Genomic DNA, 14,079 nt, shown 5'->3' on the forward strand with positions numbered 1-14,079 from the left:
ATTGTAAAAACCAACAAGTGACAGAAAACTCTGCTCATTTCTCTGTGACAAAGCTGTTTTAGTGAGGAAAGTTGAAAGAACAGAGACTGACTGACAAATGCTCTTCTTTTCTAAAAATGAACTCTGTACTTTGTAGGTTCAGGAGGAAAACTGCCTCAGTTATACTCTCATATTAGTTTCAAATGTTCTTTATCAGTTTTATATAATACCTGGTATGAAGACAAGAAGAAAAGACTTTGTCCGTGTTTGTTTATTCATCATGTAAACCTTCAGTTTGTTCACACATCCCATCAGTAACGTCTGTTAAATGACTCTTGTTCAATGATTTCAGGTACAGATTCACTTCATCCACACAAGCAGTGGGTTTGAGCAGAATCTCAGCTGTCAAAGAAAAGAATAAAGCATTTCCTTATTGATGATGACAACAACAACATTTGGTCTGCCAAACAAATAAATGTACATGCGATTATAGATTTCTTTACAAAGTGAGAACAAATGATCTCAGATAAAGGAAGGTCTGCTGCTTTCTCTCTTAAGACCCATGCAGTAGAAGAGAAAATACAAATACATAAATATGTATTGATGTATAAAATGGCTAAACAGACACAGGAAGGAGCTCCACCTAAAGAAACTCAAACATTTACACAGCAACTAATGAGAAGACGTCAAAGTACCGCCCACAATGTTTGATTGACAGCTGATCTCTGTGCAGTGAAGAAATGCCACAACAATCAGCTCTCAGCAACAAACATGAAGACATTAACAAAACATTAAAGTAGTAAAGTATTGTCTGTTTATTTGAGTTTACAAAACTCAGCAGAGTCTCCAAACAAAGAGTAAAGACAAAGTCCAGCATAGAGAGGCTGAGTGAATGTGGTCTGGACTCTGTGGAGGAGAGTCATGGTTTCAGAGATGCTGTAGAAGGACAGAATACCTGCACTGTGATCCAGGTACACTCCTACTCTGGAGGACCAAGGACCTGAGACGGGAGTTTGGACATTGTTGTACCAAAAGATATAACTGTTTTTTTCACAATGTAACAGCCAAGATTTGTCATTGTATCCAAATCCACATTCATCTGAGCTCCCTTCTCTGCTGATATTCTTGTATGCGACTGCAACAAAAACTCCTGCCCTTCTCCACTCCACCTCCCAGTAACAACGTCCAGTCAGACTCTCTCTACTCAGGACCTGAGAATAGTAAGTGAATCTGTCTGGGTGATTAGAATAAGACAGATTTTTTCTCATTAATGTTGCTTTTCTGTTCCCTTCAGATAATAACAGACGTATGTGTGCTGTGTTTGGATCCAGAGTGATTTCACGGGAATATTTTAAGAAGTCAGCTCTGGTCTTGGGCTCTGGTTCTGACAATAAAACATCCACTTCAGTCACTGTCACTGAGACGTTTGTCCATGTCTCTCTCAGAACGTCCTGTAGTTTAACTCTGACTTCTGACACAGCTGCTGTCACATCCTCAAAGTAGCGCAGAGGACGGATGTTGATGCTGGATGAGTCTGTAGATTCACTGAGTGCTGACAGTGAGGGGTAGTTGTGTAGAAACTGGGTGTGATCCTCTGTGAGTGAGAGCTGCTTCAGCTCAGCGTCTTTCCTCTTCAGCTCAGTGATCTCCTGCTCCAGCTTCTCCTGAAGCTCTTTGACTCGACTCACTTCAGTGTCCTGCTGGGATCTGAGCTGCCGCTTCACATCGGACCTTCTTTTCTCCATCAGACGGATCAGCTCAGTGAAGATCTTCTCACTGTCCTCCACTGCTTTATCAGCAGAGCCATTGATAGCCTCCACCTCCTGCTGAAGCACCTTCACATCTTTCTCTCTGTCCTGGATTCTCTGCTGGATGTTTTGTCGACTCACCCAGAGCTCTCTCTGCCTCTCGGTCCTTTCTGCTGCAGCTGAGACTGTGTCGTGGCCTTTATGTTCATCCACAGAGCAGAGATAACAGATACTCTGCTGATCAGTACGGCAGAACATCTTCATCACCTCATCATGACGAGAGCAGATGTTCTCCTGGAGCTTCTCGGAGGGCTCCACCAGCTTGTGTTTCTTTAACGGAGCCACATTATAATGAGGCTGGAGGTGTTTCTCACAGTAAGAGGCCAGACAGACCAGACAGGACTTGAGGGCTTTCAGTTTTCTCCCAGTGCAGACATCACAGGCCACATCTTCAGGTCCAGCATAGCAGTGATCAGCAGGAGCAGCTTGGAGTCCAGTCTTCTTCAGTTCCTCCACTAAATCTGCTAACATGGTGCTTTTCAGCAGGACAGGCCTCGGTCTGAAGGTCTGCCTGCACTGAGGGCAGCTGTGGATTTTCTTCTCCTCCTCTGCATCCCAGAAGCTTTTAATACAGTTCATGCAGTAGCTGTGTCCACAGGGAATAGTCACCGGATCCTTCAGTAGATCCAGACAGATGGAACAAGAGAATTTTTCTCGGTCCAGCTGGTTTCCTTTCTGCGCCATCTCACCTCTCAGTGACAGTGACTGTCAAGTAGTTTCACTTTCTCATAACAGAAACAATCTCTGTGCTCTGATGGTCAACAAATCTCTGCTCCTTCTGCTCTCGTTCACCTGCTGCAGTGAGATTGATCAGCTCCTGCATTTCACACTGTCCTTATACCTGCAGATTTTTGAGAGGGAGGGAACAAAGAAATATTTTCAAAAGGTTGACCTTGCTGTGTTTGAAATGGTTTTTCAGGCTTTACTGCATTCCACAAAGAGCAGATTTTTGGGAGGGTGTGTTAACTGTCATTTGCAAGGTGCAGTACGAATATTTGCACCTAGAAATCTGACACTCAGCACCCATTAATTTATTCACGTAGCTGCCACTTTTATCAAAACAACTTACAGTTGCTATGTATGTCAGCGGTTGCATTTTATTCATTTATTTTTATTTAATCTTTATTTAAACAGGTAGGCCGATTGAGAACAGTTTCTTATTTGCAACGGCGACCTGGCCAAGAAAGTGTAGACGTGCAGAACAACATATAGTTACACATTAAATACACATAGCATAAATTACAGAAATACGTAAAACTGTAATGAGTCTGTAGGAGAATATTTGAAAGTGCAGTAGCGTCTATGTACATTTAGTGCAGGTGCCGACCATTCAAGGAGGTAGGTCAGATTGTATGCGTAAATGGTATGGCAACAATAAAAATCACGATACACAAATAGACAGTCTATATATAAATAAAAACTACAGAGTACAGAGATCTATAAACATTTTGTGCAAGTTGAGTCCTAAATTACCGAGGTAGATCAGGTGGTGTGCACAACAGTATGGCAGTAGCGGTGGGAAGAATGACATTTGAGTATACTTGTGCAGATGGAATGGATCAAAAGAGCATAAAACAGATGAGGCAATGGTACAGGTCAAACTGTGCAACTAAGAAAGGGACATGACAGAGCAATTTTAGTAATGGTATGCAAAAGTAGTGGAGGAGACCTAGCATGTACAGAGATCGGAGTTCAGACAGACATGCTTTAAAGGCAGTGAGGGGAATGAGGGTCTCTAGCTTGAGGTTTTTTTTAACTCATTCCAATCGTTGGCAGCGGAGAACTGGAAGGAGTGGCGACTGAAGGTGGTATGGGCTTTTGGGCTGACCAGAGAGATGTACCTGCTTGAGCGCAGGCTGCAGGTGGGTAATGATATAGACACCAGTGAGCATAGGTATAGAAGGGCTCTGCCAAGAAAGAACTTGGAAATAAGCTGGTACCAATGAGTTAGGTGTTGAGAATGTAACGACGGCCAGCCAACTAATGCGTATGAGGTTGCAGTGCTGGGTATTAAATGGGGTAACAAAACGGATGGCACTGTGGTGGTTCAGGAGAGAGTTTGAGGCAGATCTGTAGATGACATCACTGAAATCTAGCATGGGTAGAACAGTCATTCTTACCAAGGCAAGTTTGGCAGCACGGGTGAAGGAGGCCCTGTTGCAGAAAAGGAAACCAATTCTGGACTTAATTTCAGACTGAAGGTGGTTTATGTGGGGCTGGAAGGAGAGGGAACTGTCAATCCAAGCACCTAAGTATTTGTAAGTGTCCACATATTCTAATATTGACCCATCTAGCGTTGTGATGCTAGTCAGATGAACCGGTGTAGGAAGCGATCGTTGAAAAGCATGCACTTAGTTGTACCAGAGTTTAGTAATAGATGGAGGTTTTGGAAGGATTACTGAATGGAATTAAAGCACTCCTGGAGGGTTAATAACACAGTGTCCAGTGAAGGATGTATACAGGATGGTGTCGTCTGCATAGAGGTGGATCTGAGAGTCACCAACTGCAAGCGCAACATCATTGATATACAGAGAGAACAGAGAATAGAGCATGCCTCAGGGACAAATTGGTGGATCTGCCAAGTTCATCATACTTTCAACAAGAACAACTATCTATTAAGACAGGAAGGCCATGTAATGCTTACTTCACCCCTTCTGCTCCTTCTGCATGGGGTTGCAGCCTGCAGCCTCTCTTTCCAACCTCCAGTTCTGTGTTTACCTCAACAAGTCTGCAGGAGAAAACCCCTTCTCTTGTCCCATGAGGACAACACTGGCTCTCTGTCATCTACTGAGACAACAATTGCTATGCTGACATTAGGTGGTGCATTAATTCAATATAATAGTTTTATTTAAATTTTCTAAATGTAATGTATTGTTTCACACACAAAAATGGGCATGGCCCTTCCTTTAGACCAACCTCCACTAAACCAAACCAAGCGAAGACGTAGTTCAAACTGTGACATATAGTGTGTTTTTTACACTTTGACTGTAAAGAAGTGTATCACCCTCCCTTGTGTCCCTGCCAGAGTGCTATGATGGAGATCTAGGATCATGCAGCTCTTTTAAGCTCCATTGTTTCCTAGTATTTGAGCAGCAGCCATTTTCTTCAGATACTCTGAAAAGCTTATATTGTGGGGTTACATACAGGGAGGGCTAAACCTTGAGGAGCAGCAGTCTGGGAGAGCTAATGTTTGGCTAGTTCCTCGTTCTCAGACTTTGTTGTAGAAATTAAGAAAGTTTCTTATAATCCTGTTAGGGGTAAATATCATCCAGGTTCCAGAGCTGAGTGCTCTCTCTCTCTCTTGCCAGTATGTCCGAGACAAAGTTTCACACAATCCTCCCCTTATCCAGTGTAGTGAATGCAGTCACGTGAAAAATAGTGTCTGGTAAACAGGCCCAACAAACTAAACCAGATCCAAATAATGGGCCCTTAATCTTTAGTCTAGTTCCTACTGGACGCCCTGATGTAATGATTCAAATGTATGCACAAAACAGCAGGTGGAACAGAAGTTTTGCAGCAGCAATCTCTGACTGACTCACTCACTTTAAATATTAGCAAGACTGAATTATGTATTTTCCAATCAGGCGGAAAGATATTCATCAGCCTGAAATCTTAAGAGAAAAGCTTCAAATAGTCTCTTTAAGTACCTAAAAGGATAGTTATTAATTCACAGCTAACCTCTGAAAAACAAGTGAAAAGGGTCATCTGTATAGATAAACTGAACGCAATAATTTCAGCTTTGTGATCTGAAACGATGCAATCCTAGAATGTGTGTAAAAGGGGTCAGAGATGAGGACTCTAAACACAGGTGCACCACAAGCTGCCATTTTATCACCGTTGTTATTTTCTTTGTGAACCAGTAAGTTAAAAGACTGCCACTTTAGCTTTTAATCGTGTAGTTTCTGTGCAGCAGTGGTATGAGGATCACACGGTTATAGTGACGGTCAAATAGTTTCACTTTCTCTGATCAGAAACAATCTCTATACTCTGATGACAACAAATCTCTGCCCTTCTCTCTTCCGCACTTGTACCTGCATATCTATGAGGGGGAGGGAACGAAAAGGGTGTTCAGGCTCTACTGCATTCCACAAAGAGTAGATTTTTGGGAGAGTGTGTGTTAACTGTCATTTACAACATGCAGTAAGAATATTTGCACCTTGAAATATGACTCTCAGCTCACATTACATTATATGTACAAAGGCACACAGCTGAGTTCATGGTTATTCATACTTTCAAATTCAAATTGGAGTTCTAAGAAGAATCAAAATAATGCTTCATATTTTGAAATTCATGACTGAGATTTGTAATCTTTGTTCCCACATCCAGTTCTTCAAGACCTGGTGAAGAACTGTGCTAAGAACAAAATAAACATAATAAGAAGGCCCAGTCTTGAATATTAACTCTGACTTTTTAACGTTTTTATCAGCCTAAAAACATGTTCTTAACTAAATCTGCAGATAAAGTGAAGTAAGGAGCTTTAACCTCCACTATATTCATGGTTAGCAGGATGAAAGCGCCCTCTTGTGTTGAGCATCAGTTTTCACATTTCACTTGTTAAACTACTGTGATGTTCACTGCAGGAAAAAAAAACATAAGTAAACAGAGATTTAAATGTCAGTTTAATGAGTGTAACCTGCATCTATATTTATATTAACAGTAAAACTGTACAGTAATGTTATGTGTTGACTTTTTACAGACAGCAACACATATGCAACACATATGCACTCCTCCACTGGCCTACTGGTAGCACTTCTTTGCCTGGTGGAGAACACAGGTTTGTCACCAGGTTTCTGTTTGTTCCTTAAACTATACATAATTTATATTTCCAAACTTTGGTTTGACCGGAAGAGGGTTTGAAGAGGTGACAGCTGGGGGCGGCTGTGGCTCAGGAGGTAGAGCGGGTTGTTAATCGGAAGGTCGGCGGTTCGATCCCTGGCTCACCCTGGTTGCGTGTCGAAGTGTCCTTGGGCAAGATACTGAACCCCGATTTGCCCCTGGCGGCTATTCCGCCAGTGTATGGATGAGTGTGAATGTTAGTTTCCGTTCGAGCACTTAGGCTCAGTGTATGAATGTGTGTGAATGCTGAACTGGTGAATGCAGATGTAGTGTAAAAGCGCTTTGAGTGGTCGAAAAGACTAGAAAGGCGCTATACAAGTACGGAGCATTTACATTACAGCTGAGGGTCCAGTTTGAACCCCAAATGTATATCAGGCAGGTATGACTCTGGCTGAGTTTGGCCTGAGCGCTGCAGTTACAAGTAAAACAAACTGTGTCTGAGGGACTATTTCCTGGAAGAGACTGAAAAAAAGAATGTTTATATGGGTGTCATAGGATTGACATAATGGCCTGGAGATCAGACTAAAGCGCAGAGCAGGTCTGGAGGGCAAACATAAGGCCGGACAAGAGACTGGCAATAAATCCATCAACTAGAGAGCAGCTAGACCGGAGACCAGTAACTGGGCAGCTGGACTGGAAACCGATGACTGGGAGTCAGGCAGGAGGGCTGGAAGAGCAAGGGACAGAAAATGGTGCTGAAGCACGAATAGAGGACTGCTGCATTTCAACAGTATCAGAGATCTGTAGCAGTTCTTGAGCAGCGGGAGCGACTCTGGATTTTCCAGACTCACTTGCAGCACAAAAGTCATGAAGTTCAACTGTCTTAACAGGGTTTCATGCACCTTTTCACCTGAAATCCACTCAGCTGATTTAACTCTTCAATCCTTCTTTGCCAGGGCCTTTAGGTTCCTGTGAGCTAACTTTATCCAATCCACATTTTGACCTGCAGGGCTCCTGGAGGATTTGTTTGGCCTTAAGGATAAAAGGGGAAAGAAAACCCATTGGATTGTGAAATGAGCTTACTGTGGAGAGGATACTTCTTCTTGTGGCAGACCGACTCTTTACAGCCACTCAGAACCCAATAATTTTATATTTTCCCAATAATGTAATAAACGGTTGTCACCTTTAGGGAGCTTTTAGATTATGTTACGCAAGGTCACAGGAACGTTGCCTCCTATGTGGGCTAGCCAACTGATCTGGCTTAAGGCCAATAATGTGTCCTCAGGCTCCAAAGCGAGGTCCAACAAAAAAGAAGCCAGAGAGCTGGATGTCCCAGAGTCACATACCGACTCTGGAAGTGGGACTGACTCAGGAGATTCCTCACCTCATCATGACGAGACTAGCTGGCAAAGGGGTAGCTGTCTTGATGGGCCACAACCTGGGAGTCAAACTTCTTCAAACTGACCAAATAAATTCTGACTGTTTTTCCTCTTTTTTAATTCTGTGTAGTAAATCTTTTTTATTGACTAAGTGCACAAACAAAATGTTGGTTATAAAAGGCCAGAAAACTCTGCTCATTTCTCTGTGACAAAGCTGTTTTAGTGAGGAAAGCTGAAAGGACAGAGACTGACTGACAAATGCTCTCCTGCTCTAAACATGAACTCTGTACTTTGTGGTGTTTCAGGAGGAAAACTGCCTCAGTTATACTCTCATATTAGTTTCACATTTTCTCCATCAGCTTTGTATGATACCCTGAAATGAAGACGAGAAAGAAAGACTTTGTTCATGTTTGTTTATTCATCATGTAAACCTTCAGTTTGTTCACACATCCCATCAGTAAAGTCTGTTAAATGACTCTTGTTCAGTGATTTCAGGTACAGATTCACTTCATCCACACAAGCAGTGGGTTTGAGCAGAATCTCAGCTCCGTCAAAGAAAAGAATGAAGCATCTACTTATTGATTGTGATCATAAATCCAGTTTATAATACCTCGTAGTCCCTCATTTGTACGTCTCTTTGGACAACAACAACATTTGGTCTGCCAAACAAATAAATGTAAATATAATTATAGGTTTCTTTACAAAGTGAGAACAAAATCTCTCCGATAAAGGAAGATCTGCTGCTTTCTCTCTTAAGACCCATGCAGTGGAAGAGAAACAACAACATACAAATACACCAATCAGCCATAAAAGTGTGACGACCTGCCATTTAAGTCCTGTATATTGTGAAGTGGAACCTCCATGAATCAAACTTGTTTGTCCAGCACATCCCGCAGATGCTCAATTGGATTGAGATCTGGGGAATTTGGAGGCCAAGTCAACACCTTGAACTGGTTGTTGTGTTCCTCAAACCAGTCTGCAACAATGCTTAGGTGGGTGGTACGCGTCAAAGTAACATGAACGGCAGGTCCCAAGATTTCCCAGCAGAACATTGCCCAAAGCATCACATTGCCTCTGCCGGCTTGCCTTCTTCCTGTAGTGCTTTCTGATGCCATGTGTTCCCCGCGTGGATCCGTGTGATGTAAAAGAAAACGTGATCCATCAGACCAGACCAGACCACCTTCTTCCATTGCTCTGTGGTCCAGCTCTGATGCTGACGTGCCCATTGTAGGTACTTTTGGCAGTGGACAGGGCTCAGCATGGGCACCCTTGCAGCCCCAAACGCAACAAACTGCGATGCACTGTGTGTTCTGACAACTTTCTATCATAACCAGCATTAACCTTTTCATCAGTTTGACCTACAGTAGCTCGTCTGTTCTATTGGACCACATGGGCCAGCCGTCACTCCCTACAGGCATCAGTGAGCCTTGCCTGCACATTATCCTCTCGCCAGTTCGCCACTTTACCTTCCTTGGACCACATTTGATGCATTCTGATCACTGCAGACTGAGAACACCCCACAAGAGCTGCAGTTGGAGAGATGCTCATCACAAAGTCACTCAAATCCTCACGCTTGCCAATTTTTCGTGCTTCTAACACATCAACTTTGAGGGCAGGTGCCATGGTGTCGAGAGAGTCAGTGTTATTGACTTCACCAGTCAGGGGTCATAAAGCTGATTGGTACACACGTAAATACAAATATTACATAAATACAAATATACAACAAACATTCCAAGTTTCCATTTTCATGCAGTGATAGCCACCATGGCTTAACAGACACAGGAAGGAGCGCCACCTACTGAAACTCAACCATTAACACAGCAACTAATGAGAAGATGTAACGCAAAATTAGTTCAACCATATGGAAACTGCCACCTTTTTCCAGGAAAAACGCCTAAAACTACATACCCAAAATGAATCAGGAATAACTCCTCAACCATTTGGCCTGGATGCATAATCCTGGGCTCCTTTGAAAGGTCAAAAGCTAAGGAATATAAATCCATTGTAATTTAACATTTTTATCTTACCATTATAGACTAAATGGAGATGCAATAAAGAAAAGTATATTTTCATCCTTGCCTTGTAAAGAAGCTACATTTTTAATGCAATAAACCATCAAAATCATCAACAGATAGTTTATAATGTAGCTGTATATATTCTAATACACCTGGAATGCAATTGTGACAACAGTTACCATACAGTATTTAAAAGATATACCAGACGAATGTCCATATTTTGACAATATTTACTGTTTAAATGTTGACTTTTATTGGGAGTTATCTTCATCATAAATACTATTTATGTCCATAGAACCATTCCAAATAGCATAAAAGGTTCCGAAACATTGAAATATTGATAAAAACTGTGAATATTGATCAACATTCCTGTGACCAAAAGCACACCCATGCTTTACAAGCGTGTAACTTAAGAATGATTGATGTCCCCACACAGTGATGGGGGGTTCAATCAATCCGGATGGAGCAGACCGTAGCTACTATGGGTCGGCCACCAGACCGCGAAAAAGACCGGGTGTTCCAAAGCGGCACTTCTCTGCAGAAAAAGGCGAGAGACGGCAGGCACTGCTCCCAGGTATTGCACAATAATCAAGATGGCGCCCAGCAAAATTTTTAGCAACAAATCAGCTGATTTTTGGAAATGGGGAAAATGACAAAATTAAGTCAGCGGTACTGGGGACGTTGGTGCTCAGGCTAAGGAAAACACAGAATTTAACCCACTGTCCCTGAAATGACTTCTGACTATTTGACTTTACAAAAATCAGCAGTGGTTCCAAATGAACACAACCAAAGTCCAGCATAGAGAGGCTGAGTGAATGTGGTCTGGACTCTGTGGAGGAGAGTCATGGTTTTAGAGATGCTGTAGAAGGACAGAATACCTGCACTGTGATCCAGGTACACTCCTACTCTGGAGGACCAAAGACCTGAGACGGGAGTTTTGACTTTGTTGTACCGAAACATGTAACTGTTTTTGTTACTATCTAAAGCCCAAGATTTGTCATTGAATCCAAATCCACATTCATCTGAATTCCCTACTCTGCTGATGTTCTTGTATGAGACTGCAACAAAAACTCCTCCACCTCTCCACTCCACCTCCCAGTAACAACGTCCAGTCAGACTCTCTCTACTCAGAACCTGATACCAATAAGTGAATCTGTCTGGGTGACTAGAATAAGACAAGATAATATGATTTTGACTCATGAGTGTTGCTTTTCTGTTCCCCTCAGATAATAACAGACGTGTGTGTGCTGTGTTTGGATCCAGAGTGATTTCACAGGAATATTTTAAGAAGTCAGCTCTGGTCTTGGGCTCTGGTTCCGACAGTGAAACATCCACTTCAGTCACTGTCAGTGAGACGTTTGTCCATGTCTCTCTCAGAACGTCCTGTAGTTTATCTCTGACTTCTGACACAGCTGCTGTCACATCTCAAAGTAGCGCAGAGGACGGATGTTGATGCTGGATGAGTCTGTAGATTCACTGAGTGCTGACAGTGAGGGGTAGTTGTGTAGAAACTGGGTGTGATCCTCTGTGAGTGAGAGCTGCTTCAGCTCAGCGTCTTTCCTCTTCAGCTCAGTGATCTCCTGCTCCAGCTTCTCCTGAAGCTCTTTGACTCGACTCACTTCAGTGTCCTGCTGGGATCTGAGCTGCCGCTTCACATCGGACCTTCTTTTCTCCATCAGACGGATCAGCTCGGTGAAGATCTTCTCACTGTCCTCCACTGCTTTATCAGCAGAGCCATTGATAGCCTCCACCTCCTGCTGAAGCACCTTCACATCTTTCTCTCTGTCCTGGATTCTCTGCTGGATGTTTTGGCGACTCACCTTGAGCTCTCTCTGCCTCTCGGTCCTTTCTGCTGCAGCTGAGACTGTGTCGTGGCCTTTATGTTCATCCACAGAGCAGAGATAACAGATACTCTGCTGATCAGTACGGCAGAACATCTTCATCACCTCATCATGACGAGAGCAGATGTTCTCCTGGAGCTTCTCGGAGGGCTCCACCAGCTTGTGTTTTTTAAATGTAGGGGATTCATAATGAGGCTGGAGGTGTTTCTCACAGTAAGAGGCCAGACAGACCAGACAGGACTTGAGGGCTTTCAGTTTTCTCCCAGTGCAGACATCACAGGCCACATCTTCAGGTCCAGCATAGCAGTGATCAGCAGGAGCAGCTTGGAGTCCAGTCTTCTTCAGTTCCTCCACTAAAACTGCTAACATGGTGTTTTTCAGCAGGACTGGCCTCGGTCTGAAGGTCTGCCTACACTGAGGGCAGCTGTGGATTTTCTTCTCCTCCTCTGCATCCCAGTGGGTTTTAATACAGTTCATGCAGTAGCTGTGTCCACAGGGAATAGTCACCGGATCCTTCAGTAGATCCAGACAGATGGAACAAGAGAAGGTTTCCCGGTCCAGCTGAACTCCTTTCTGCGCCATTTCATCTCTCAGTGGCAACGACTGTCTGAGTTTCACTTTCTCAGAAGTGAAAGTAGTTCGAGCTCTGATCTGAACAGCATGTGTTTCTGCAGTGAATGGGGTCTGTCAGCTCCTGCACATACTGCTACACCCATCTTCAAACTGTAGATCTGAAGGGGAGGGAACAAGGAAATACACTGCTCAAAAAAATAAGGGAACACTTAATCATCACAATATACCACCAAGTCAATTAAACTTCAGGGATATTAATCTGTCCAGTTAGGAAGCATAAGCAATTATGAATCAATGTCGCCTGTTTTGGTGCAATTGAAGAGCAGAAGAAGGGCATAAATCCAGCAGCAGGAGCGGCATCTGCTCCTTAGTGTGAGGAGTAAAAGAAGGAGCACTGCCAGAGCCCTACAAAATGACCAGCGAAATACTGGTGTTCACTTTCTGACCAAATTATGAGGAACAGACTCCATAAGGGTGGCATGAGGGTCCGACGTCCTCTAATGCGATCTGTTCTCACAGCCCAGCCTTGTGCAGCTCAGTTGGCTTTCGTCAGAGGACACCAGAATTGGCTGGTCAGCCATTGGCGCCCAGTTCTCTTCACAGATGAGAGCAGGTTCCCACTGAGTACGTGACAGATGTGAAAGAGTCTGGAGATGCCGTGGTGAAAGTTATGCTGCCTGCAACATCATCCAGCATGACTGGTTTGGCGGCGGGTCAGTGATTGAGGCATACACTTGGAGGTTCACACAGACAGCCACATGCTGGGCAATGGTACCCTGACTGCTGTTAGGTACCAGGATGAAATCCTCAGAGCCACTGTCAGACTTTACCCCGGTGCACTGGGCCCTGGGTTCTTCCTGGTGCAGGGCAATGCCCGCCCTCACGTGGCCAGAGTGTGCAGGCAGTTCCTGGATGACGAAGGCATTGATGCCACTAACTGCCCCTCTTGTTCTCCAGACCTGAATTGAGAACCTCTGGGACGTTTTGTATTGGTACATCTCACGCCACCAAGTAGCGCCACGGACTGTCCAGGAGCTCACTGATGCCCTGATCCAGGTCTGGGAGGAGATCCACCATCAAGTCGCCATGATGAAAGCCACACAAATTGGATCAGCCTGTGATTTAAAGTTTTTTACTTTTTGATTTTTGGTGTGATTTTGAATCCAGCCCTCATCAGTTGGCGATTTTGGTTTCCATAAACTGTTATGTAATTTTGTTAACAACAAATTATACAATGGACAGTAAAGATTTCAAACTATTTCATTCATTGAGATCTGATTTGTGATTTAAATGTTCCCCTGTTTTTTTTGAGCAGTGTATATGGAAGCTTCTGACTGACTGGTAGGGAAAATCAGCTTCTTAACCTGGAGCAACCAGCGGGATCGATTATCTTGCCCAACGACTTCACAAAGGTTAAATATCTGATTTCCCCACCAGTCAGTAAGGACTGAAGAAGTCTCCTGGATGAGGGATAAAATGTCTTCTAGTATCTTCAACCAAGTCCAGTTACCCCTGATTTTAATCCTCCTTGGATAACTGTGACCTGGATAACTGAGAACCTTCACAGACATATAGGCTAGTATAAACAAATCTCTCCACATTTGCTTTGTACTGTTACATCCTTAAGGCTAAAATCAACACTTTGACTTAATGCGGTGGGACACAGGATAATGATATGGGTCGCGTTAGCTGGTGAACTAATGTTGAA

General features: G+C 43.5%; 1 protein-coding gene and 1 pseudogene across 1 annotated transcript; both read right to left on the bottom strand.

The window, feature by feature from the left end:
- Positions 1–232: 232 nt before the first annotated feature.
- LOC119902624 (tripartite motif-containing protein 16-like) lies at positions 233–2,589 on the bottom strand. Its single transcript, XM_038718955.1, has one exon. The coding sequence runs from the start codon at positions 2,469–2,471 to the stop codon at positions 795–797; it is 1,677 nt and encodes a 558-aa protein (XP_038574883.1). The 5' UTR covers positions 2,472–2,589; the 3' UTR covers positions 233–794.
- Positions 2,590–10,193: 7,604 nt separating this feature from the next.
- Positions 10,194–12,442, bottom strand: LOC119902623 (annotated as a pseudogene).
- Positions 12,443–14,079: the final 1,637 nt, after the last annotated feature.

Source organism: Micropterus salmoides, unplaced genomic scaffold, assembly GCF_014851395.1.
Source record: "Micropterus salmoides isolate LMB-PRFRI ecotype aquatic unplaced genomic scaffold, ASM1485139v1 Ms_hic_scaffold_14, whole genome shotgun sequence".
Lineage (NCBI taxonomy): Eukaryota > Metazoa > Chordata > Actinopteri > Centrarchiformes > Centrarchidae > Micropterus > Micropterus salmoides.

What these genes read in the sequence shown, in the direction of transcription:
- LOC119902624 (XM_038718955.1), bottom strand. Translation starts at nt 2,471, where the DNA reads ATGGCGCAGAAAGGAAACCAGCTGGACCGAGAAAAATTCTCTTGTTCC.